The sequence below is a fragment of the Scardinius erythrophthalmus genome (assembly GCF_964197995.2).
Source record: "Scardinius erythrophthalmus genome assembly, chromosome: 9".
In the NCBI taxonomy this organism is placed as follows: domain Eukaryota; kingdom Metazoa; phylum Chordata; class Actinopteri; order Cypriniformes; family Leuciscidae; genus Scardinius; species Scardinius erythrophthalmus.
In genome coordinates this window covers 17494504-17522307 of record NC_138229.1, presented here as the reverse complement: position 1 = coordinate 17522307, position 27804 = coordinate 17494504, and the positions used below count along the sequence as shown (strand labels likewise).

Sequence of the window (27804 nt, the reverse complement as noted above, 5' to 3'; positions counted from 1 at the left end):
AGCTGTGACTGACTCAACCCCTTCAGTTTGACCAAGCCTGAAAGAGATGCTTCACACAGATCCCTGAAGTGACTGAGAAAACAAGTCTATCATTCATGGATTATTATAGTATTTATGCAGCATTTTGTCACATGTCAATGTGACAGGTACTGAGCTGAACAGGCATGAACTGAGTTATCCAAGATTATTAGTGTACTTGGGCATTTCTAAATGTTCTCAGGATTCCCCCAGTCATGGTTTTTCAGATATTAAAAGAAAAATCTTAATTTATTCTTAAAATTAAAATGAAAGAAAAAGTCATGGAACAATGTTTGCAAGAAAATCATGCAAAGTGACTATAATATTTGAGGCTCACCTCATGTTTATGTAAACTGTTTGATTAGGTCATTGTATTTGAGAATTGCAGTGTTTTCCATCCATTATGAAAAAGATCCCCAAAAATTTTATTATTAAATGTTAATTAATGCTGCAGAACTGTGTGAGTCAACGTGTAGTATGTTTGGGCCATGTACTCTTGGTTTCTCTGCATGTTTCTGTGCTTACAGACATCTTGTTGCTACCAGCATTGAGTGGCCATGAGATGGCAGCAGAGGTGCATTAATAGAGTGAACAGCCATTCATCTTCACTACCACTACAACACATGGATTGCAAAGTTTTTCACTTCATATCTAGCACATGACTACATTGTGCTTTCTTGTCAGTTTGTCTTGCTTCAGGTTACACTGAGTTGTAAAATAGCATTCTAGCATAGAGAGAGAACATAAATGTTGCACACGATAAAGGATATATGGAGAGTTTAGTGACGTCAGTGGCTGATATATTCGGTTGTTTTTAAAATTTGAGGATTGAGACAATATTGTAATGGTATTACCATTTGAAATGCACTAATTTTATTCAATATGACAGAAAACACTTTAGCATTTGAGCAAGATATAACAACACAATCTCATGATTAATTTGCTTGATGTGTGTAAAATAATAAATACAAAAAGTCTTATGTAAAATCAGTTCCATTATTTTATTTTGTTGGGCCTGCATCTAAATATTTACAGAGCATTGACATTCCACAGTAATATATTAATTAATAATCACAAAAATCTGTTATTGAACACCTCTTTCTCAATCACACCTGCTGTGTTCTCTTGCTAAGGTCACTTCAGCTTTTTAAAAGCAATATTGTATCTGAAAGGAACAATCGAGTGAAAAAAGGCACTACTACAGTGTGTGGGATAGTTATGAAAACGGTAGAGAACTGTTTTAGAAGGGGAAAATACACAGCTTGACATTTTTTAAACCATACACAACAGACTAAACAACATCTTAGATGTAGTCCCTTCTTTATAAAATTAATTATTCGCAAGATCATCTTGGTGACTGGAATGTACATGATACACATGATACATAATTATACCAAATCTACACTTGCTTCTATATTGTTTACATTCTAAATCAGTACCTCAAACAAACAAATATTCACCTATGGAGCCTGTTAATAAAACTAAACAGTAGTGCAGCGAACGATCAAACCATTTCACAAGTGTGCTTGGAGATATTTAAATCATAACAACATTATTCAACATAGCAGAGATAGTGTAAAACGCAACCCTTTGCACAGTCATTTTCTCTCATACAAACTGGGTAAATAATAATCAACCATAATCAAGTTACTCTTTTTGTGTCTTCATGTATTATTTTAACTTTTAAGACTACTTAAAAGATTCCCTTAGTGTTCGTGTGATATAAACACGGTCCTCTTTGGTGCTCTGGTGAGAAAACTGGTTTCAAAATAGCTATGCAACCATTTTCAAAAGACAACATATTTACAGTTGTGAAAAACATATATTTTCTTCTTCCAATTAAACTTGTGACTGCAACCAGTGTTTCGTCACTAGTGGCAATGCTTATAGATATATATTTCTGTTTAGCTACAAAAATATTGAACACACAGACATACATGCATACAGTATATGTATATATACATACATAATTTGCATTAATGTTATTCTGTACAGTTGTTCATTTTTAGCAGTACACTATATGCAATCTTCCAATGAAATAAAACAAACTGATAAGCAGTAAAAACTGCTTCATTTTAAATTTACCTTTAAGTGCTTCCTGTACCATTTTGAGCTGACTGGAGGAGATCATAAATTCATTTAACGCTCCACAACACACACATAACACAATAACATTTCAACTCTGATAAATAAACAGATAAAATATTAATAGTACAGGCGACAAACATTTCTTCACGCAACAGATACAAGTGACACTGAGCAACTATTCAATACTTTTACATATGTATAAATATAACGTCTCCATGAATTAAGCAAAAACAAAAATGAGACAAACATTGATTAAAAAAAGGGGGAAAAAAAGACCCAGGTAGTGACAGAAGAGGAATGAGGTCATACTGGCATTTGCATCTCTGTATATTCATCTTGGCCTTCTCTGTCATCAAATGACGGCTCTGCATCATCTGCGTCAAGCTGTCACACAGACAAAATGAACAGTGTTAAAGGCAATGGGCAAATTAAGATTTCACATTTTATTATTAGCCTTGTTTTATATATATATAAAACAGTATATATATATATATATAAAACAGTATGTATATATATATATATATATACAGTATATATATATATAAAATATATATAGAAATAGAAATAAAAAAGTGAGATTTTATACAAGTTTACATAAGATATCATAAGACACATTTTTAGAGAATGTATCTTAAAAGTATATTTGTCTTACCCCCATTGCCAAATTTAGGTGTAAAACTAAAACAGGTTTATATTTTAGTATTGAACACACTATATTAAACACCATATCTACAAATAGCATTTTGCCTTTAAACTGAAAGAAAAGAAACACTTACACATTGTATCTCACGTTGAGTAAATATTCGGGACAACAGGAACCTCCTGAATGGCACAGTGAGGACAAGGACAAACGGAAAGGCTAAAGAGGCCGCGGTTGACATTACAATCCACAGCACAACCAGGCACACCAGCTGCAAACAAGTGAACAGGTGCATGCGGAGAGTACGCACCTGAAATAGACGAGTCAAAAGGTTAAAGCACAGCTAAATCGGAAGAGAACGGCATTCCAGACCTAATGTCATCAGAATATTGATTTAAGAAGGGTGAATACTGTGATTAGCTGAAATCTCTGAAACGAACCTTGCGGACATAGGTGTGTTCAGGGTGGTACTTCGGTGGCATGAATAGCAGCATCATGCGTTCTGTTAGCTGGATCCCATTGAGAGACATCACTCCCATATAGAGGAATATACCAAACAACACAGCGATAGGAATCTGCCGCAAAAGATCTCCAATCACAATCGAGAGACCTTTGGAAGGAAGAGGGTTTATACACTGTCAGTTCTGAACAACAAATATAAAGAAAATACAACCAGTAATGGCAACAACTGGCCATTCACTACTAATTTATCTAGAGATGCACTGATCCTGATAAAATTCTGGCTGATACCAATAGAGAGCAACTGTCAGGGTCCGGAAGTAAAAACAAAAAAAAATTGAATTTCTCCATTGGTAAATTGACTTTCAATGATAAATTATAAACCTTTAAAGACAGCCTTACTTTGAACTATGAGGTTGTTAATTAAAAGTATGTGCTTCTGTTGAAGCTTTTAGTCAGCATTCTTTCAAATTAGTTTTAAAATAATCGTGTTTAACAGCAGATTTCATGTTAAAAACCTACATTACCCATGTTGCTGTACAGAAAATTCCACCAATCAGAGAGCCAAAACAAGCAACAACAAAAAACGCACCAAAAGATTGTATTAGCTCCACCCACTCCCATGAAGCACCGCAAATTATGTAATCTAGTTGTTCTCTCTACACTCTCAAAATACTTCAATATTTGAATATGCATGCATATTTTGCAATGAACTTTTATATTTAATCAACATTTTTAAATGAGTAGTTTTATATTTCTGTAATATTTTTAATCTGATTATGCTGTTTACAATGCTTCATGGGATTGTAGTTCTTTCTATCACTAAAGCCATTAAGTGCACAGTCTTGTCCCTTTGTATTCTTGTCCGATTTTTAAATATATTTTTTGCTTCGAATCAAAGTTTGTAATGTTATGATTCTCCTTGTAGCTGGTTGGCTTGGTTCATGGCTTATAATGCTTTAATGAAGGCTTTTTTGAAATCCCTATAGGAAAAATGAATCCCTATTTGAGGAAAAAAATACTTCCGGAAGCAACGCCACCGAAAAAGTGGGCGGGCACTGTTGCACTCTATAAACCAATAATAATTTTCATGTAATGGCTTATAAGCAATTAATGGCAGTATTAAAATTCTGTAATATTTTGAATACTATTTTGTACATTATAATGTACAGTATGGAAAAAATGAATAATCATTGTGAGATTTGCTATAAATTTAATTTAATTGTGTTAAATTATAAAAGTATTATTGAGAAAATTATTATTAAGTATTAAATGTTATTAAAGTGTTAAACAATTAGTATTTTAAAGATTAATTTGAGTATTGGATTGAAATTAGATTGAGAGTTAGATAATGGCAATTTAATCAAAATGTAAAATAGGAGAAATAGGCATGTAACAAATAAAAATCTTATACCAGCCAATTTATACAGTACATCCAATATAAACAGATAGCAATAAACTAAATTGGCGGGTAACCAATATAGTGCAGATATATAGTCCACTCACCAACAAGAAAAGCCACCAGAAATCCTGTTACTCTCTGCTCTTTTACTTCCTGAATTCGAGGTTTGTCACCAGGAGCAACGGCTTTGCTCATCACCGTCAGACTATTCGCATGAGTGACAGAACGAACAGTAGCACCAGTCAACCATGGCAGCCCAAAGAGCGCTGAAATCCCACCCGCGACCACGATGATTAGCAGGTCCAAGTGAAACCCTGACCCCTTAACCAGCATCCTGTCCTTCTTACTCACAATAAGACTGTAAAGGAAAATAAAATAGAGGAATAATATAATGGAGGTTTTAGTAGGCATGGTCAGATCAGATTAGTGAATGCCTGTGACTCACGTAGTGATCTGAGTCTCCATGAAAATGAGTATGTAGACGAGCAGAGCCGGTAGAATGCTGGCAACCATCATCCAGATGGGGAACTGGCCATCAGAGCCCAGTGGGTGTATAAACCAACCGCGCTTGTCCGGGCTGGTCACAGAGAAGCCATCAGGCACACTTAGTTTCTATATGGGGAGGAAAGAAAGACCATAAAGACATGCAGAGATATTCCAGTCTCTAATCAAATAACAAGCCTGGGGTAACTTATAACCCTTAAAGCACGGTCACATCAGCAAAGTTTCACGGGCAAAAAATATTGATAGTGTAGCAATATATGAAGCACAGCTCACAAAGAAGCTCATTTTAAACCAAGCAGCTTTCTGTTAGTCAACATGGAGATTCTGTGTGGGGAAATCTTACACCCTCAAGCAAAATTGCAGATAATGTGGATTCCTATTAAAAAAATATCTGAACATCGCCTGTTAAAAAAAATTCACTGAACAATAGTAAATGTGACTGCCTCTTTACAAACAAGTACTGAGATGATCGTCTAAGATAGTAATATCATGGGACTTTAATTAATGGCGGGTAGATATTTAAAAAGTATTAAAATGTCTTTAATTCACTTCAAAATGTCCCTTTTCAAAAAAAGTCTCAAAAAAAGCATAGGAAAAAAATTGACTGGTTTAAATCTTTGGATAGTTACAAAATTGGTCTTAAATTGTGTGTGGGGGTGGGGGGGTTAGTCTTTTTTAAATTTGTTATTTAAAAAAAAGAAACATTTTTATTTTTTAAGTTTAATTTCCTTAAACATTTCCTACAATTTCAAGTACTAAAATGTCATTTCAAAAAAAAAAAAAAAATTGGTAAAGGGATAGTTTACCCAAAAAAGAAAATTCTGTCATTTACTCGCCCTCAAGTTGTTCCAAACCTGTATGAATTTCTTTGTTCTGCTGAACACAAAAGAAGATATTTTGAAGAATATGTAACCAAGTTGATGGGCCCATCAAGTATTTGGCTACCCATATTCTTCCAAATATCTTCTTTTGTGTTCAGCAGAACAGGTTTGGAACAACATGAGGTGTTTAAATGATGACAGAATTAAACATTTTGGGTGAACTATCCCTTTAATATCATGCTCGTCTTTAGTCATTTTGAAATGTGTAATTTAAAATCTTGCTTAATGTGCAATGAATTTGAATGTTTGTGTGGACAATGCTAAGACTAAACTAGTTACATTATACATAAATCAAATTATATAAACATTTCTTCTTGTTTCACCTGTGTGTAAGTGTCCTTAATGCTGTAGTCCAACAGAACCATGGTGGAGATTGCAATAGGAACTCCAAAATCCCCAATAGCCCTTCGGAGCTGTGTGAAAAATAAGATTCAATATCACTATGGTCAATAACACTTCATCACACACAGAATCAAGTAAATGCCACCCCATGTTAGAATGAACATTGGGATCCTAGCTTACACTGCCAGGGAAAAAAGCGCTGTTCTTGAATTTACGCAGATAAAAGGCAATGAAGAAGGTGCCTGACGTGAGCACCAAGGAGAGGAGAGCTGTGTTTGGCTGGTTCAGGGTTTGAGAGGTATCTGCAGGTCTGCCGTCACTGCTGGGTGTTGGTAAAGCAGTGTCATTTTCTTCTCGCATATAGCAGCTCTTGAGAGGATGATCCATAAAGATCTGCACAGTAGACAAAGACTGTCTGAATAAATGCATTTAAATCTCTCTCATAAACATACATTACTGTTCAAAGGTTTTTTTTTAATCAATGAATACTTTCATTTAGCAAAGATGCATTCAGTTGACCCAAACAATTGTACAAATTACTGTATTTTTGATCAAATAAATGGCGTCTAGGTGAACCTAAACATTCAAACATTTCAAAAACATTAAAAAAATCATATCAACCCCACACTATTGAACGTTAGTTTAAACAACAAATAGCATCTCAATACTTTGCCCAGCTTGAAGAAGGTCTCGTAGATGAAGATGAGAGAGATGAGGATGGAGAAGATCTCTTGGGTGAAGCGCGTCACAAATCGCACCAGGAAGCTCCCTTCAAAGGCCACCGTGAGAACTACAATGATGACCAACCAAATTCCAATCCATGCACGTCCTGTCAGAAACTCGATTTCATTGGACCTGCAGAACTGCAAACACATTGATTCATGGTCACATTCAGATTTTCCTGCTATATCATTCCAGTGAAACATTTTACAGTTGAGTTTGTTTGTGGGGCAAATTCACTAAACAGTTGCACCACTTTTTCATGCAGTAATTCAGCATAAAAACTGTTTTATTCAAGTTACACTATGTAACTTTATTTTTTTTTCAAAATGTACAAACTTTTAATATTGAGTCAATGCATAATGAATCCTTCCAAAAAGTGTTTTGGTCTTACCCTGATTCACTATGGTAAGCCTATTATAAGCGTTTATATTTTAGACCTGTCAGAATGGTTTTCGCAGGAAATTACATACATGCATCACTCGCCTGTCTTTGAAGTGTTTAATGTTTAATGTGTTTATGGTGTGGGTGTGCCATAGATTAGTTGTCGCAATGAGCAAGAAAGTTAGACATGAACCAGCTAAATATCGAACCTCCAGGGAATAAAAAAAACACTGAACAGAGGCGAGTTTGCTGACAAAAAGAGAACGCGACAGAGCTCGTAATAAAACAAGAATCAACATTGGCTTGGCTTTTCGGAGATGGCGAGAACTGAGGGATCTGAAATGTTGTAAAAGCAACGCAGAGATGGCGTTTCCATAACTCAACAGGTGATTAAGGTATTTTATTGAATAGATAACTTGCCATTTGTAGCTCACTAACAGATTTCATTGAAGAGTTTTAAATGCTAGAGGGCGAAAAGTTACATAGAGGACCCTTTAACAAAGACTTTTTTGAAATCCCTATAGGAAAAATTAATGGAGTAGAGTACTAAATCGAGTACTAAATGCATTGCAATAGCACAGCGAGTATTTCAATTTAATCACTGTCATTTTCAGTCTAAAAACACCATTGTAAGCAAATTAGGCTAAATATAAATTGCACTTTATTCACAATTCAGTGCTATTTGAGTGCAATTTGTTCATAATAAAAAAACACTATCAGTGGGGGCAATTTGATCTTAGTGAATTTGTATTTAGTTATTATAAATACTAACTGAATAGTAGGCCTCTTCAAATACTAGAAGGGGTCCAGAGAAGCCCACCACCAGCAAAGGTTGAGCCCCAAGCAGGCAGAACAACATTCCCTGCATGGCAGTGGCAATAATCAGCTCTGACACACCGATTAAACCATCTGTCTTTTCACCTGGGGAAGATAAAAATTATTTGATCAGGCAATGGTACCTTGTTTTAGTTGCATCAGAAAAACAGTGCTTTAAATAATAAAAATGAACTAACCCAATAGTCCTCCAAAGGTGATGGCAGGTGAAAGGGCAGCAAAGTAAATGAATATGACTGTGGCCATGCATTGAGGACTTAGGGCATCCTTAAAATCACTGATGTATTTAGGGTAGCGGCGCTGTGCATCTCTGATAACCCCGCCAAACAGCCGACCCGTCCTCTGAAGAGGATCGTCTGTAGGTTTCAAAGGTGGATGAAGAGCTGAAAAAATACATTTAGAATGAATAAAAGGGAGATAAAACGCTCATTCAGTACATTTATTTTGGATAAACAGGAAATTGATCTGTTCAATTATGTATTCTGCATATGAGCAAGAGCCTTGTACCCATGTCCTCAGGGCTTTTAAGTTCCTTGGCCTGTAGTTTGACCTCTAGTTCATGTCTCTTGTGCAGAATCTCTTTCTGGAAGCGAGCGATAGAATGCAACAGCTCATCACCTCCAACCTCAGATGGAGGAAGCACAATACTGCAGTCTAGGAAGCTGTTGATTGCTGTCAGCAGGTCCTGGCGCTCATCTGCCAAATATGCCGCCTCATGAAAGTGCTGGAAGGGACGTTTGAAATAGCATTTTTACTTAGTGGAAAAATTGACTCACAGAGCAGTTAGACAACTCTACTGTGCAAAAGTTTGGGGTCAGTAAGATTTTGTATTTTTTTATTTAAAAAAATAAATAATGCTTTTATTCAGCAAGCATGCATTAAATTTATTAAATGTGACCGTCAAGATATTTACAATGTTACAAAAAATATTTCAAATAAATGCTGTTCTTTTGTTCTTTTCTATTCCTCAAAAAATCTGCATGAAAAAATGCATCTCAGTATCCACAAAAATATGAATCATATTAATATTATTACTGCTTTTACTGTATATTTGATCAAATAAATGCTGCCTTGGTGAGTATAAGAGACTAAGAGAAACATTTAAAAAATCTCACCAAACCTCAAACTTCAAAAGGGTAGAGTACATTCTCTGAAAGTATAGATAGATAGATAGATAGATAGATAGATAGATAGATAGATAGATAGATAGATAGATAGATAGATAGATAGATAGATAGATAGATAGATAGATAGATAGATAGATAGATAGATAGATAGATAGATAGATAGATAGATAGATAGATAGATAGATAGATAGATAGATAGATAGATAGATCATTTTTTGATGAACTATCAGTTATTTAATGAGACTTGATAGTGTCTTATGTGCTTACTTTATCTGACATAAGAGTTGATATGGAGCGGCCGATTTGGTGGTAGTCAACATTGGCACTGGGTGGGCCAAGGAGCACGAATATAAACCGTACTGGAATCGGCACTTCTAGAACTGACTCTAACAGAACTGCTTCCTGCAGTCTCACAAAGGCCATGGTGGGCTGGTCCAGGAAATCCACACTACCTGTGAAAATCGAGATCATCTGCATCAAGGCTTTAACAGATGTAGTATGTCATATGCCTACTCTTGTGATATCACAGAGCTGAGAACAGACAGTAAACTCACCCACAAGGACAACAGTCGCTTCTGCATCCTCGGGAATCTTCTCAAGCAACTTCAGCTCATGTTTAGATTTGGCCTTGTGCAAACCAAAAAACTGGGGTGTGTCTTTCTGTGGAACCAATGAGGAAAAGTGCGTCTATTGTTTGTCTATTTTACCTTTCTTTGACTCTCAAAAGCACACACACAGACTGTAATGAACAGAGTACCTCATTCTTATCGAAGTCTACACTACCGCGCGACTCAAAGTTACGTAGTCCTCCAATGAGCGGGTCTGTGGCAGGTGGCTCAGGTGCGGCAATATGGTTATTGCTATGGTAATGAGATATGAGAGAGCCAAGGCTGGTTGCAGAGATGTTCCGTTTAAACAAGCTGTGCTCCTTGCCATCACTCGGGTGACTGACAAACAGAAGAACAAAAAGAAGCTGCATAATCCAAATGAGTAAGATGTTCCTGAATAGGTGAGTATCTTAAAGGGGATATTATTTATGGCTTTTTGAGATATGCTATGTAATGTTCACATAACCTATGTAAACTAACCTGTGTTTGAGGAGCAGGGCTCGGAGCACGTTGGCTCTGTCCTGCGCTCTGATCTGATCTGTGATAATCATCTGCTCCACAACCTGATGAGCAATACCAGGAAGGGTCTTCTGGTCCAGGTCCAACAACACTGCACCTGCAAAATTATATCATCAATACATCAGACACACCAAAAGACATTGCTTCCAAAACACCCCACAAAACGTAATTACAGAGAAAGCATTTTAGTTACAAGCTGGCTGTAATATAGTGCTCAGAATATATTTTAAAGAGGCCATATTATGCCCTTTTACAAAGTCTTGATTGGTTTTGTCTTCAGGGTCTACTAGAATAGGTTTTCATGCTTGAATGTTTAAAAAACACATTATTTTTCACTTATACTAAGGGGCAGTTGAATGCTTGAATCTGATTGGTTGACGAACGTTCTTAGGTGTGCAATTATTTTCAGGGAAACTCATGGCTGAAGTAGTTTCCAGGCAGGTCTTGACCACATTACGTGTCCAATTCACTTCGCCAAATGATTTCAGTAATTTCACTCTACAACAGCAAAAAAAAACAAAAAAAAAAAACACTACGACACTGACCAAGTAAATAAATATATTAAACAATAGGATAAAATTATTTCCATGTTTTTTATTTCCACAAAATTACGTTTTATTATGTATGAAGAGCACATACTCCCGCTTTATTTAAATGATTTAAATAAGGAATATTGTGACTCAAGGCTACAATTGAAGCGTTTCAGGGAATTCAGAATCAGTGCTTACTGATATAGAGAATAACTCCTTTTGGAGTGGACTGTGTGTTTTTAACATTGCAGAACTTTTTCATGCTCAAAAATTAAAAATTGTTAAAAATGTAAAAAAGCATAATAGGTCCTCTTTAAATATATATAGAATAAAAACTATATAGGCAAGCAATCAATTCACCTATTTTTATAAAATAATTAAAAAACATTTGAATAAAATAATACAAATATTTAGTATTATATTATATTATTATATAAGTTAAAATATTGTTATATTTGATTCAATAATAAAATAATTGTATTTCAGTCATTTCTGTCTCCTCTGGTCTCTGTCCCCTCTCTCACCATGTGAAATGGTCCTGCGGAGCTCCAGCAAGCTGCGGAATGAGAGAGAAGCTACATGAGGTTTTCCCCAGCGTTCGGTCTCCTCCTCCACATCCTCCTCAAACTTTATCCAACGAGCCGTTTCCCTCCACTGCATCTCCTGGTTCTTATCCATCACTAACTCATTCAGCTCAACAAACACCTGAGAGAGCACATACACTTAGAATTTATATGAACTTTCTTACATAGCTTTCCAATACAGCTATTTTGATGAAAAGTCATCTGATTAACTTATAAGAAATTACGTGTAAACTGAGTCAGGTTTGAAATGCAAATCGTTTAAAGCAAAAAGTTTACAACACATAACCTTAAGCAAAAAATGTACTTATATAGTTCATGCATCATGGCGGGTAATGCTATAACATTTGTTAGAGGAAGCAGACTGTCTCTGCAGTTCTTTTAGACGAGAGCAATCTTTTCAGGCAAGCCAGCCAAAAATGTCTGCATATTTCAACTGTTTTTGTGTTGTCAGTAGAGCTGTTCAATTTGTTGTCCTAAAACTAATTTCAAGCATTTGAAGTTCCCTGAGGAATTTCTAATGGGTTTTTAGAATAGAGATTTACATTTATGGGTAAAATACAGTATGTGGTTAACACTACTTGAAGAGACTTTAAACTACACACCTCAAATGTGAATCCTGAATATGTTGTGTGCTTTGAAAATAGCAATTTAAGATAAGATCCACTACCATTCAAAAGTTTGGGTTTGGTAAGATTTATTGTTTTTGAAGTATTATACTCATCAAGGCTGCATTTATTTGAAGTCATATTATATAGTAATATTGTAAAATTTGTAAAATTTAAATAGAAAACATTTTTTTTTTTGTAACAATAGTTACAATAAAAAAAAAAATGTTTTCTATTTAAATATATCTTAACAAATTTATTTATTCTTGTGGTGGCAAACAGCAGCCATTACTCAAGTCTTCTGTGTCACATGATCCTTCAGAAATCATTGTTTATTTGGTGCTCAAGAAACATTTTTTTATTATCAATTTTCAAAATGGTTTTGATGATTGTGAAAGGCATTTTTTCTGGATTCTTTGATGAATAGAAAGTTGAAAAGAACAGCATTTATGTGAAAGTCCCTTTTGACCAATTAATTGCAGCCTTTGCCAAAGTATTAAAAGTATTAATTTATTTTTAGAAAAAAATCTGTCCCCAAACTTTTGAATGGTTGTGTATAATAAGGGCTACAATGGCCGCCTGATTGGAAAACTACATAAACTCGCATCTTTGTGTAATCTGTAAAAGTTTTTAATCCACATAATGGCTGCATGTAATTTATGTTGTAGAACAAAACATTAAAGTCTCTTTAAGTACTTTAAGAACTTATTTTACTCATAAATCAAAAAAGTACCATTATTTAATAACTGAACAGCTCTATACTAGACTAGTACAGTTTTGCCAGTATGAGCTTGGTTATACACAGTTCTGATATTGTGACCATTCTCTGCCCTCCACAACACCAGAGGTACAGATGTGGTGTCAGCAAACAAGTGGTAGTTAAACTCCACACGCAAGCTTCAGCTGTTCCACAAACCAATCATACCAGCTCTCTGCCACCCTACCTTCAGCTGTTTGGCATGACGAACCCTGTGGTCCATGTAGCAGGGCCATGATCTCCTCTAATAAACAACAGCAGGCTCAGTGAGCCAATAGTAGAGATACTGCAGCTTTATTTGAACAGCATGCAATCGAAAACTATTCTTTACAGTATTTCCTCCCCAGTATAAGAAAACATTAAAGCTAAAGAGTGCAATTTGCTCGATATTTAAACTATTACTGGGTTGATTTCCTAAAAAGTGTCAAAACATTGATCTTTTCGTTTGAGCATTTTGACCAGGCAAACACAGAAATATTGACTCAACCAGTCGTGTGAGTTTGAGGTGTGGCTATATGTTTGTGACAGATGGGGAAGTGTTTGGGAAATACTGTTTTAAAGTCCCTGTGTAGTCAATAATTGTATCCTTTAAAACTCATGTTTGATCACTAAAATTACATATTTAAACTTTTTTTTTCTTTATGCCTTAAAATAGCTTAAACGTACACCCTTGCCTCATTTAGTATACGCGGTTCTATTAATATGCAAATTAGCCCTGCCTCCACTCATTCACATCAGCTCAGAGATTCACTTATTGGCGATCACACGTTGACGTGATTGGTTGCAATGTAGTTTGTGACGTCAGAAACAACAGCGATTTCAAATTGCGATTTTGAAACTGTCTTTGGTTCACCGCAGTTTTAAGGAGAACATACTCAGCAGTGGTGTTGACTTATAAATTTGCACATGGTTTGTCTTAAAGCATTTTAAAACACCACATAGACATATAAACGATTGAGTTTCACCACAGGGGGACTTTACTGTAAATACTAATCATATTTTTACAATTCCATTTAGTGACACTATAGAAACTACACACTTCAGCTTTAAGGTGATACTGATGACATAATATGCAAATATTTGTATTTACTACATCAAACACGCAACACCTAGATACAGCTCCAAGTGGACAGGAGAAAGATTATCTAGTTGGCTGCCGTCTCACCTCATGTGGGGTTCGATCCAGCTTAGTACGGATGCGACTGCTGGGTTCTTTGTGGTCCTTGCCGATGTGAACCACCTGACCTTTAGCGCTCTTCTTAACCAGGTGCCGCCGCACACCAGGAACATCTTCAAACCTGTGACCTGCGAGGAAGACAGCAAGACGATGTTTAAATACTAAACCAAGAGTTGAAAACAACAAACAAGTCAGTACAACACTGAATCCATTGTAACACACTAGAAGGTCTGTGAGTATCAGTAACTTAGTGCTTACCTTTCCTTGACAATACTGGCTACATTACACACAATACTCAGCATCCAAACACAGAAACACAAACTGAAAAACTCCACTGAGCGGTCACTAGAACATGACTCAATTTTATGTCTCAAAATGATCTATTGTTTGGTCAAATTGTCTGTATATTCAGCACACACACACACACACACAGATACAAAAGAGACGTCAAAGGCACAGTTGTAGTGGGAAGCTCTGTACCCTTTGAGAATGTCCACATTCCTGAATCACAGCCATAGATGGTTAGATGTACAGACTGAAAACATGATTTATTCTCAGAAGAATGAGAACAGAAAGGTAAATAAAGAAGTCCTTTGTAACCTTAGAAAAAAACAGAAAAGAAGCTGGGAAACAAAAACATTTTCCTGCACTCAAAACACGTCATTGATGATCTATGATCTACTAAAATGCATAATGCATACTACTTAACACTGAAAAACAATCTAACTAAAAACCAATAAAATATAATACTATATACCCTAGGCCTAGAAGGCATTTAAACAGGTTTCAGGGGTATTTCGGAAATATTTTATAGGTTGTATTTTATTATAAATTGTATATATTCTTTTTTAGAAATATCATATAATTTTGTATTTAATAATAATAATAATAATAATAATAATCATTATCATCAACATTCTTCTTCTTCTCATTATTGTTATTACAGTATCTCACACTGTTGTACTAAAGCCCACACAAATGGCTGTGCATTTTCATACAGACATAAAAAAAAAATGATATATGGTTATATATATATATATATTATATATATATATATATATATATATATATATATATATATATATATATATATATACACACACTCCCGTTCAAAAGTTTGGCGTCAGTAGGATTTTATTTGAAAGAAAGTCTTTTATTACAATAGATTTGAACTTTTTTTATTCGTCAAAAAGAAAAAAAATGTATCACAGTTTTCATAAAAATATTCAACATTGATTTTAAGAAATCAATGGAATGTCAAATCAGCGTATTAGAATGATTGTGCATATTAGGATCATGTGACGCTGAAGACTGGAGTAATGATGCTGAAAATTTAGCTTTGCCATCACAGGAAGAAAAAAAAAAACATTTTAAAATATATTAAACCAAAAACAAATATTTCACACTATTACTGTTGTTACTGTATTTTTTATCGAATGAAGCCTTGGTGATCATAAGAGAATTCTTGCAGACCCCAAACTTTGGAGTTATTTTTTTTTTTATTTGAATAAAATAAAATATAATATATATTTAAATATAAATAAATGTAAAAACTCTCCAGTGGTCTTACATTGTCAAGTTAATGTCAGATTTTCCACAAACACATACTCACTCTTAATGCCATCCAGGTCAACCGTGGCGAGCGTCTGTGCCTCGCTCTCGTCAGTGGGCATGTGTTGGTAGTGTGCTAGCACAGTACCCGTCATGTTGCCCGTGCGGCGGCGCTCATGCAGATCATAGCTGCGGCCGGGCTTAGAGCTGCCGTCTGGAGAACTCAAACTTGGAAACAAACATGGTGCGGACACTCGTCTGCCATTGGGTAGATTACGAACCCAATTTCTGCCCCTGCAAAGTTAACAGAACAAGGTTAGGGTGAGCACATACATGTAGGTAATCTATGTGTGCGTGCGTGTTCACTTACGCGGTTGTTGCAACATCTTCTGGGATGCTGATACTGGTGTGAAGTGTTGAATGGGGTATGATTGACAGTTTACGATGAGGCGAGGCTTTACCGTTCTTTTTTACAGTGGAGTTGGGGTCATCTTGTGATACAAAAAACTGCAGGCCGAAGAGAGAAAGGTTAGCAAGGTCATAATAACATGTTGTGTGTCTATGTGTATGCGAGCCTTGATTACCTCTGCCCGCTCTGCCACCTCTGTGTCTGTGTCCGGTGTAGGTGTGGTGGTGACATTGCCCTCTCTTTCCTGCTGGCTGCAGGAATCTTCATCCACCTCTTCATCCTCATCATCCTCATCTATCGGGGGAGCTGCTCCCATGGATGAACTCCTCCTCCGTCCTGAGTCCTTCCGTTTCCTCCCGGGCTTTTTCCTCCGGTCCTCTGGGAGATGTTTAGACAGAGGGTGGTGAACGTGTAGAGAGGTGTGACGGTGATCTACAAATTCCACAAACATCACAGACTTAGAAGAGCCACACTATGGAGCCCCTTAAGGGACATGGTGACGGTAAAAAATAAAATGAGATGTGAGGAAATATTGTGGTCTCTCCCAAAATTTCTCCGTTCCCTCAGAAAACTTTTGTGATGGAAATAATATGAGGTAGGATGAAAAACAGTTTTGGGAGAGAATGCAAATGTTTTGCCAGAGACTGCAAAGTTTCTCAGGGGAACACAATTCTTATTATACTTGAAATAAATTTTTTCCCTCCCATTTCTATCACTATGTCTTTAAAGTTCACATTTGGAGATAAATAACAAAATTTTAGAAATAGAAAGAGCATAAACACCATGAACAGTCACATACATATGCATTCTCATTTAATATAATGGTTTATGATAACAAGCTCTCACACTCAAAGTCCTCCTCATTAAATGTGCGGTGTTGTTCGATGGGCACGCGCGGGGCGGGAGTGAGGATCTGCTGGAAGCGCTGCACTCCCAGTGTCTTATTCAAGTCCCCTTCGTCATCATCGTCACATCGCTGGGGGGGAGAATGCACTGCAACAGGCTACACATAACCAGAGAGAAAAATATTAACAGACATGCATTCTCAGGTTCTTCAATTTATTTTTATATTATAGCCAGGTAAGACGAGTTTTTTTTTTATAGCACATTTACCACACCATGGTAATTCAGAGTGCTTTACATAAAATGATTTAAGAATTATCATCTAATAATCATGACAGATGCATAAGAAAACAAAACAAAAAGTTATTTAAAATGTATTAAACACAAATAAGGAGAAAAGAGGAGAAAATATATACTGCCGTTCACAGGTTTGGGATCAGTAAGACGTCTTATGCTCACCAAAGCTGCATTTATTTGATCCAAAATACAGTAAAAACAGTAATATTGTAAAATGTTATTATAATTTAAAATAACTGTTTTCAATTTGGATATATTTTAATTTAATTTAATTCAAACTGAATTTATTATCGATTATTATTGATGTTGAAAACAGTTGTGTAAAAAAAACAAATTCCAGGATGCTTTGATGAATAGAAAGTTCAAAAGAGCAGCATTTATCTGAAATAGAAAGGTTTTTGTAATATTGTAATAATATTTCACAATATTACTGTTTTTACTGTATTTTGGATCAAATAAATGCAGCCATGGTAAGAACTAAGAGACTTCTTTTAAAACATTAAAATATTACCAATCCCAAAATTTTGAATGGCAGTGTACACAAGATGATACTTTGTATAAATATTATAGAAATAAGATTATACAAAATACATTCTAAGGAAAGACCAAAAAAATTTAATTCCATCTCATAAATGAATTCTCCCAATTAAACTATGATAAACAAACAAAGAAATACAATTTATCACTGCTTGTAATATTCAATAAATAAGCTATGTGGTCCATACTTATCAATACTGTAATGTATTCACGCACGCAAAAGCTCAGTACAAGGCACAAAAATGACTTTACGTGTCTCGTGTCGACACACCCCACGGAAGAGAGGGGTGGGGTGAGCAGTTGCTCATTATCATTTAAAGAGACATGCACCGAAACGGGTTGCTGTGAACAGAGCTGTTTTTGAGGGGGTAAAAAGGGTGTTGTTTTACACAACCATTGAGGAATTTTAACCAAAGTATGTTACAAACTTTACATGAAGACCCTAAAGATTCACACCAACTTGTGAAAAATGGGCATCCGACGACCCCTTTAAGAAAGAATGAAATGTACTTTTGCCTTCAGTGAATCAGTGTTGTCATCAGCCAAATAATCAGTCACATGTGACTGGTAAAAAGAAAACTTGGATGCAGAACTGAGTGCTCATAAAGTAGTAAGATTTCAAATTACAATTGGTCTTGCGCCACCTAATTAACTGCCAATGACATAAAAGTGAATGCAAATAGACTTTTTTTTTTTTTTCTCGGGTATTAGTAAATTTCATATCTGTATGTTTATGGAAGCATACAGATCTCTCTTTTGCTCACTCTACACTCATTCTCTCATTCCGTGTCTTCTCCCCCGCTGTCTGTGGTATGCTATCCTGAGGATAAACTGAGGCTTGTGATCTTGTGCTCAATTTAATTCAGTGTTTTGACAGGGGGGGCCCTGTCCGGGTAAAACTAACATGCCCACAGATACCAGGCTCTGGCAGCATCATGTAGTTCATCCCCCCTATGCCACAGAGAGTGAGTCAGCACTCCTACAGCCACTCACAGAGGCTGTTGCTCAAGTAGATCATGAAGTCAAGTTCGGGATGCTAAACGTGTCGAGGACACAAACGAAGCATTGTCTTACTTATAAAGCTGTTGGTTAGCCTTGTTAAGAAGCCTGGTAAGACATCAGAATACCAAATACCCAATGCTGTGGACCAGAAAACACAATACACAGTAGTGACCAGCTGACAGTCAGGACACCGAAAGGTATCTGCAGTGTATAACCATGGCAACCACATACTAGGTAGCTGTCAAGTAAAGGAAGCAGCATGAAGTAATCAGACACTTATCTACACCCCCAGCCTATGACAACATCGGCCATATCTATAGTCAAATCCTGATCCCTTACACACGTCGTCTTCTTCCTATTTGAAGAACTACCAGTTCTTAAGAAATAATACTGTGAACGAAACCACCCATTCACGTCTAAATTTGGTCCGTCCAATGACATTTCACCTTTCACAAGTCATTTGCATAATATTATGGAACATAAAAGAAGTCAAAATATCAATCTGCTTTTCTCAGAGAAATTTTAGTTCTCAACTAAAGTTCACTTTCTATCAAGTAAAGTTGGTTTCATAGGCTAACAAACCCCATACATAGATTGGGATTTGAACCCTGATCCCCTTTGATCCTATAGGCGGATCTTTTGTGACGTCATTGTTTATGTTTGCCGCGTTGCATCACGGGAATCGTGTGGCAGGAAACACCGCTAGATACCTGTAATTTGACTGTTTTGCACGTTTGGAGGAGGATTTAGAGAAGAGGATGGTTCACTCTTGCTGTGTGGTCGATTGTACGGCTCGTTGGGGGCCTGATAAAAAGTTTTTTCGAATTCCCTCCGAAAAGGATCACGAAAAACGAAAGAAATGGTTGCGTGCAATTAGGCGATTGAACCTGGACGCTCCGAAGCCTGGATTCCTAACGTTACTGATCGAGTTTGTGAGGCTCATTTTGTTCATGGTAGGCCTAAGTCTTAGTGACTATGTATTTATAGAAGATTGAATAAAATAAAAAATAATAAAACTGAGTCAAATCAACCGAGTCATATGTTTTTGCGTTCTGATTCAGGTGTCCCAAACCGCGATCCACAGCATCCAGACTAGTGCTACCGTATTTTCCGCACTATAAGCAGAGGCGCACCTTCAATAAATGGCCTATTTTATAACTGTTTTCATATATAGGGCGCACCGGATTATAAGGCGCATAGAATAGAAGATACTGCAGTCAAACGTTTGACTGGGTTTGCGTTATGCAGTGGTCACCAACCTTTTCAAGCCTATAAGATCACATCCAAGTCCAAATGTAAACCAAGATCTTCCACTTGCAAAAAAAATATGAAAAAAAAACAAGTGGCTGAGCTGTAAAACCTTGTTTATACTCGACGCGTCCGCATGAGCGCGAAGGTAATAAAAAAACTAGTAATATCCGTCTGCTCGGGCAGATTCGGCTTAACAGCGCGCGCGCGCATCCGCAGATGCACGACTTTGAGCCGAATCTGCCCGAGCAGACGGATATTAGTACATCACATCATCACCCAGTTTGCGCGTCTAAATCAGTTGTATGGTCTGGTGTCTAAAACAAAACAGTTGCGTCAAGTATAAATGCCTCGTCTGTTTGGGGAGCTGCACGCACAGTCAGCGGAGATCTCATATGGGCTTTGAATAACTTCGATTTTGTCACCAATACAAATTTTGAGCTTCTCTCCAAACCTCCTCCGGTCTTCAGATGTTAAAGTGCTTATATATTGTGGATTTTGCCCGCTAACTCTCTTGAAAGTGCTCGTCGCGTCTTTACAGCCCGCAATACTGTTTGATTTGTTGCCACACAACCACTCGCGCATGCGTACAAAGATGTCAACAAAGATCCTCCTATTCCACCAGACCTAAGGACTGTTCACACAAAGTTTTTGCTCTGATTTTCAATTGTTTTTCTTTTCTATGTAAACATGTGCAAGATGGACAAATGGCCCCCTATACAGTATGTCTTGCACCATATCCTAATCAGCCGCAACCCAAAAAAGCTAAAGGCAATAAAAGGTATATGTTAACTGAAGTTTTTGTCCTACTCATGACCGCACAAGTGACACTAGATTTTGTCATGGAGCTCCGTCTACACCAAAATCTTATTAGACGAAAATAACGCTCCTCATTTATATTAAATATCAAACATGGATGGGACTGATTGTGTACGCTTAGAATCGTATATTATCCCAAATCCCTAAATTCCTAAAGTTATATGAAAATACGTCCCTGGAATCTTGTTGTGACGACCTCATGCACCTGGGGAACCAGTAGCTGTCCTAACTTGGTGCCTTCAGTGAGGGAAAGAGTATGTGTACTTACTTCTTACTGGTTCCCCAGGTGCATGAGGCATAAGACACTCACATTCCACCTCTCTGATTTGGCTCTATCATGGACACCTGGCTTAAATATTTCTGATATAACTCAAAGTATTGTCTTCCTGAATACTGAATTCTCTACACAGGGTTTCTCTTTTTTCTTTACAAAGGATGAAATGCGATGCTCCTATCACTTCACTTTCGTCCTTCCATCTACACAGTGAGAGACTCATATTGACTTACATTTTCCCACAGAAGAGAAATTGCCTCTGTGAGATCTGAGCACCGTTTTAATATCTGGAACAATGAATGAATGAGCTGCGATCCTGCAGAATTACATGATCATTTACCAGAAAGAAAATGACCTCACACAGAATCCGCTGACTGACATTTGTTTAGCTCTTTTATCTCATCAGTCATCACACACACATAAAAACGAATCTTCTGCATAACCTTTAAACACCATTATCTAATCAGGTATTAAAATTACATTTCAGGATGTTCCGTTCCACCCACTTTGAAGAGATCTTTATTTTAAGAGCCATTTCCTGTGACAATTTCCACTTTATGTATGAAATGATATAATAAACTGACATCATCCCATCATCTTTTGAAGAATGTTAATCAACTGCACTGAATTGTTTCATTATTTGGAATTTTGTCTGGTTTTACATTAATAATTGAAATTAAGGAACAATGTATTTTACAATAATAATAATATAGTTTTATGAATGAATTACATATTTTTAAAATAAATTTCGGTTTATGCCTGGAAAAATTTCAATGGGGTAAGAAAAGTATAATCAATTCACGGTTTTCTGTAAATAAGTCTTAATCGTCCGGTTTCACAGACAAGGCTTGTGTCTAGTCTCAGACTAAAATGCATGTTTGAGCTGTTTTAACTGAAAATAACCTGAACTGACATATCTTAAAATATGTCAGTGCCATTGTTGTGTCTCAAGATGCACACCAAGTAATGTTTTTTTCTAAGGCACATTTATAAAAGCTACTTAAATGTCCTAATTGAACTAAAGCCTAATCCTGGCTTAATCTAAGCCCTGTCTGTGAGACCAGGCCAATATGTTACAAAATGTAGCTTCTGATGCAAATGTATCTTGTTTAAAGCTATTTTTACTATTAAATCATGTATCTTGTTTGCAACCCTTGTTTCTCTGTATCTTAATGCAATTTTCACTGCAACACTGATATATAACCTAAATTAGAAGACATTTAGGCCTGGTTTCACAGACAAGGATTAGCCATGACTAGGCCTTAATTCAATTAGGACATTTAAGTAGCTTTTTAAACGTGCCTTCATAAATCAAAAAAACATTACTGTTGTGCATCTTGAGACAAAACAATGGCACTGACATATTTTAAGATGCCAGTGCAAGTTGCTTTCAGTTAAAACAGCTCAAACATGCATTAGGTCTGGGACTAGACTTAAGCCTTGTCTGTGAAACGGGGGTTAAAGTAATTACAGTCTTATTCCAGTTGAGATTTTTATTTAAGGAGCTATTATGCAACATTATTCACACTCAAAAGTCATCAATATGAACCTTGATCAACAACAGTTTTGTTTATAGTAGGTTTAAATTCTCGATTGTCACTGCTGAGAGCCCCTGTACCCACCTTGAAGCGTAAGGAGGGAGTCCATTAAGCCAAGAGGAGCAGAAAACCACCCAGATAAAGGCTAATTAAAACACTACAGTTTCTCAGGGACATATATACAAATATTTAAAAACCAAGACACAATGGGCACAGCACGTCTTCATCACAGCTGTATAATAGCACATCATGTTCCTCAGATGTAAATTGATTTCTGGGTATGGCACATTAGGTGGCTCTGTCTCCATGGTTACACTGATTGTTTTTAAATCTTATTCTAGTGAATCAGACCCCAGGAGGATAAATGGCAATCTGACCACTGCTAGTCTCTACAAATCAGCAGAACAGGTATTTGTTGTTCCTAAACATCACCATGCATTCAATTGTCCAAAGAATTACTGGATAATGTCCTGGCAGAAAATTATCAATACGTTTTCCGTTTTTTTGTTTTGTTTTTGTTTTGTTTTTTTACAGTGGTTACAAAACTTTGCAACTACAAACTGTCTTTCTATTGAGCTGTGCTTGAGGGCTGCATGCCAAAAACTCATACAACGGACCAGTGTAATTAGATTCACAAGCAAAGGACTCTTATGAGTCTGTTCAAAAACATACAGCGCAACCAGTGTAGTCCGATTCTCGAGCAGAATGACTCTTTATGATGCAGTTATTTTATGAATAGTTTTTCGAAAAGACGATTTACCCATTTGAATCAGTCTGAAACACTTCCCATAATTTACAGCAGGAATATGCTATAAAAAAGTGACCAGGGTCATTGTAAACTCGCCAGATTTACTAACATTTAGTGTGTAATGTGGATGAAAACTTGTGAAGTAAAACTTATGACGGCTTAGTGATCATCATAGTCTAAAAATTAAAACTTAAAAAAAATTACTTACCGAAGGTCTTGTCAAGCCTGCGGCAGAAGTGACGTCACTGGCGTCCTGAGGTTCACTCATTGCTTATGGTCAGGTTTGTGGGTGATGCTGTAAAGTGCACTGGCTTTAGCCCTTTTCTCTTTCACTCAGACTCAACTGGGAACTTTCGGGCAGCATAACCTGATGTGACACACACAAAAAAGAAAATATGCTTGGTTAAAAGTTCCATGACACATCGATTTAAATAATATCAACAATGAAATGCAGCAATGTTTTAGAGACGACCTTTATTTTTTTTCCCTCACTGAGCTTGTTTTTTGTAGTTTATTTAAAAATGCAGCACTGAGAAAGCTCTCAATTCTAAAGAGATTGCTTGGCTTTAATGGCCGTTAAAGCCTGTCCATTAATGGCTTTAAAGCCCTAAAGTAAAGATCCATATAGTTAAATAGTAACATAAATGATACATTCTGTGAATAGCTGAAAATGCATGTTGCCGGAAGTCTTTTAAAGACCATTTTTCCAAGAGTAATTTCAGTAAATTATGATGAGAGTAAATCACATAATAATATGTACTCATATAAACGATTGCAACATCACATATGCACATTCTCAATTGTGAAATATAAATCATATTTCCATGAAAGGCATTTTCCCATCCTTGAAATCTCAAGAAAACTGAAAGCTGGAAGATGTGCTTTTCAATGCTATATTTTATCTTCAACTTGATGTTTGTACGCTCCATTAGAGAGATATTCAGACACTGTAAATCTGTCTGAGCATCAGTCAACAACAAGGTCAAAGCTCATATACAATATCACAGTAACAGCGTTTCATGTAAACTGGCCAGGTAAGGTCACAGGAAATTCTGCAAAATTTGGAATGGAAAACACCAAAATTAGAAGCCACATCCTCATTCAAATCGATACAGATGTAGGTGTAAGGTCACAGTATATGCATTTCTTCCTACAGAACCATCAGTAACAACAGCTTGGTTAACACCAAGCCATCACAAAAACAATATGGCAATCTAAAAAAAATAAAATAAAGAGAGAGAGAGAGAATATCATTGGAATACAAGGCCTAAATATGAGAAAACATTGCCACTGCAGTCTCAGCTTATCTACTTCCCCTGACTCTTTCTTAAAGTTTCCTGTGGCACCGTCCATTCAAAGGTCAAGTAATGTGTGTGACGCTGGTGAAGCATGCACTTGCCTAAACAGAGAACACTCTTTTCAAGGCTGAGTAGTTATAATAGCTGGAGTTCATCTGCACTGTTTCCTTTATTATTAGGACATAAAGTGTCTTCAAAGCTTTATCAAGAAAAAGTTTTACAAATGTTATTTGCATCAAAGTACCATTTTAAACTGTGCAATGATATTGTTCAGAGCCATGTGTTGATGATATGACTGCATTTTGGTGAAGGTACCCTGTTCCTGTACTTACACTTAATTTCCTGGTTTCACAGACAATGCTTAATTCTTAAAATGCATGTTTGAGCTGTCTTAACTGAAAGCCACTTGCACTGACAAACCTTTATGTCAGTGCCATTGTTTTGTCTCAAGATTCACAGCAGTAATGGTTTTTTTAAGGCATGTTTATAAAAGCTACTTAAATGTCCTAATTTAACTAAGGCCTAGTCCTGGCTGAGTCTAAGCCATGTGTGAAACCAGGCTTTTTAAGAGGGCCTTTTGCTTTACTGCATAAAAGGCAGGGTAGGTGATTTGTTCCAGAAACATTTTTTGTTATGCTGGTTGAAAGTCTCTTCACATTCTGATAGCAATCACTGAAGAGATGGAAACCTGTGTTGTTATACTTGGAGCGGTTGACTCGAATAATGCGTTTCAATGGCAGCACTATCAACGACGCTATGAATCTGCAGCAGTCAGGAGGTACAGGTCAGTGCTCTCTAAGTTGTTTATGTTCATTATTACTGTAATGTTATCTGCTTTGACACAACGCCTTCTCTCGTTACCGTTTTGTTTGCTCCCTGCTGTATGCGTTCATGTGTTTTGGAGGAGGCGTGGCTTTGGAGACGCTATGATGTGAGGGTGGGATCTTATGCTTTCAAATTAGCTTGCTATGCTAACCCTACCTTTAACTCCACATGTTTGTGTAAAACCTGAAGATCATGTTGTCCAGCATGATATGAGAATGATCCAACAAGAAAATCTGACCTTTTATACAAAGGATGGTCAATGTCATACATTTGCTAGACGAAGACCTAGAAATATTGTACAATCTCAAATATTTCACAGCATTTCTTTGCTTAATTTTGTTTTTTAATTCAAAATGAACATTTGCTTTATGTGCAGCTTTTCTTTGTTTTATTTGTGTCAAATATTTTTGGGTTTAATATTATTGTCAAAAGTTTCTTTTCATTTAGATTTAAACAAAAAGCCCAGATTTTCAATGTATCTGCAGACTTTTGGGTGCCACTGTGTGTTTGTACTCTAAAGGTGACTGAGGACAGTGATTCAGCAGAGATGCTCCCCAGAGACTATTTGAACATCCACACTGTGAGGCTTATTCTTATGCTGCTCAAATACCACTTTCATGTGAACGTTAAATACAGAAGTATGTGATATAAATGATAGTTTCTAACAAAACAGTGCAATAGAGTTTCTTTACAGCATGCAATTATCACATAACATTGCCTATTGCTATGCTATTTGTGCTATTTGCCTGTCTGATGACACTGACTAGACAGTCAGAAATAGAAAAAAAGTCAGAGCCATGTAGACACTCAACATTGCATTACACAGCACTATCTTTAGATTAATTTGCATTTACATGCATTCACTTGGCAAAGTGATTTATTATCCATTCAAGCTGAAGCTAATATATTTGATCAGTCCATGCATTCCCTGGATGTTGCTAGCTACTATTTGAGCTACAGGAGCATAAAATAGAGCAGATTTGTTATTGCGAAAAAGCAGCTGTTTGTCAGAGTAAATCCTTCAGTATTTCAGTCCATTATTAGAATCACTGAGTCATCTAATGATCTTAATCTGGGCCAAAGTCATTGTTGCTCTGATACCAAGAGTAACTCTAGATCCTCATCTTCACTAAGCTGGATACACAGAGGATGAGTGACCAAAGAGAAAACGAGAAAGAGACAGATTCCAGACAATCACAACAACAACAAAAACAGGCAAAAACATCACTACGATTCCTTCAAGCATATTTCCAAGCGTATCATTCCTCTCTCCCTGACAGTGTGCACGAAATCGAAAAATTCCAGCAGGAAACACTTTGTAAGACAGGAAGGGCTGCAGTTACATATTCAGCAAAATACAACTGCAAACACTTTATGAGGCTGTTCTTCTACAAAAATATGAACATACACTTTCTATAAAATGAATATCCAACAGAAAATCAAAGACATCAAACCAATGGCTAACTTTTTTCTGTGGAACATATAAGAAGATATTTTGGAGAGCATCTCAGTGTGTCTTTTTTTGTCCATACAATGAAAGTCAACAGTCACCTAAATAGTTTGGTTACCAACATTCTTCAAAGTATCTTCTTTTTTGTTTCCGCGTTGGGAAAAAAAGTCGTACAGGTTTAGAAGAACATGAAAGTGAGCATAAGGATAAAATAATTTTCATTTTGGGGTGAACTATCTCTTTAACTAGACCTTGTTACAGAGAAGAAAAGCTTTGCTAACAGAGAAACACAGAGAGACAGACTTACCTCAGAATGCTCACTGCAGGCAGACTACAGCTACAGCAGTCATTGTAGTGTGATGGCAAAGACCCACTGAAGCCAAACAGCCACCGAAAGGCAGATAAAGAAAAGGACACAGAGGAGGAGGAGGGACAGGAGGTGAAAAAAGGCAGTGATTGGAGAAAAGAAAAGCTGTTCTGGAAGTAGAAGCACACTACACTTTTACCCTAACCTCTCTCTGTCCCTCTCCCTCTATCTGTCACACATACTACATGCCGTTCACTTCCAACCTTGAGGCACCCACTGATAGCTGTCCCTCCCCCCTCGATTAAGTTTCCTCCTTTAGCCCTCTGACAAACATGTGACCGACGAGACATGACTCAACAATACAGCTCTATGGCCTTAACTCCAAGAATCATTTGAAAAGATACACACATCCAAGTACATGCTTTCATTAAAGTGTGCACAAAAGTGACAGTTTGCAGTTGCATATGCCTTAAAAAAAA

The 27804-nt window shown here is 36.5% G+C and overlaps 1 protein-coding gene across 2 annotated transcripts; it reads right to left on the bottom strand.

Annotated features, from left to right (window-relative positions):
• Positions 1–999: 999 nt before the first annotated feature.
• On the bottom strand, positions 1000–27561 carry slc4a2a (solute carrier family 4 member 2a). Of its 2 annotated transcripts, XM_081373965.1 has the most exons (24): positions 27326–27552; positions 23654–23812; positions 16986–17142; positions 16315–16571; positions 16101–16237; positions 15792–16024; positions 14168–14307; positions 13190–13246; positions 11581–11761; positions 10488–10623; positions 10157–10346; positions 9954–10059; positions 9667–9851; positions 8780–8996; positions 8452–8655; positions 8211–8359; positions 7003–7197; positions 6515–6727; positions 6316–6405; positions 5053–5219; positions 4712–4965; positions 3187–3356; positions 2883–3056; positions 1000–2490 (listed from the first exon to the last, which is right to left on the bottom strand). In XM_081373965.1, the coding sequence occupies exons 2-24, from the start codon at positions 23711–23713 to the stop codon at positions 2410–2412; spliced, it is 3753 nt and encodes a 1250-aa protein (XP_081230091.1). In that variant the 5' UTR covers positions 23714–23812; positions 27326–27552; the 3' UTR covers positions 1000–2409. The 2 variants fall into 2 exon arrangements, with proteins under 2 accessions (XP_081230091.1, XP_081230092.1); XM_081373966.1 differs by lacking the exon at positions 13190–13246 and having other exon boundaries at positions 27326–27561.
• Positions 27562–27804: the final 243 nt, after the last annotated feature.

What these genes read in the sequence shown, in the direction of transcription:
- slc4a2a (XM_081373965.1), bottom strand. Translation starts at nt 23,713, where the DNA reads ATGAGTGAACCTCAGGACGCCAGTGACGTCACTTCTGCCGCAGGCTTG. An exon ending in GCCCTGCTCCTCAAACACAG is followed by an intron (nt 10,347 to 10,487) that starts GTTAGTTTACAT and finishes TCTGTTTGTCAG; the next exon opens with TCACCCGAGTGATGGCAAGG. An exon ending in TAAAAGCCCTGAGGACATGG is followed by an intron (nt 8,656 to 8,779) that starts GTACAAGGCTCT and finishes GTATTTTTTCAG; the next exon opens with CTCTTCATCCACCTTTGAAA.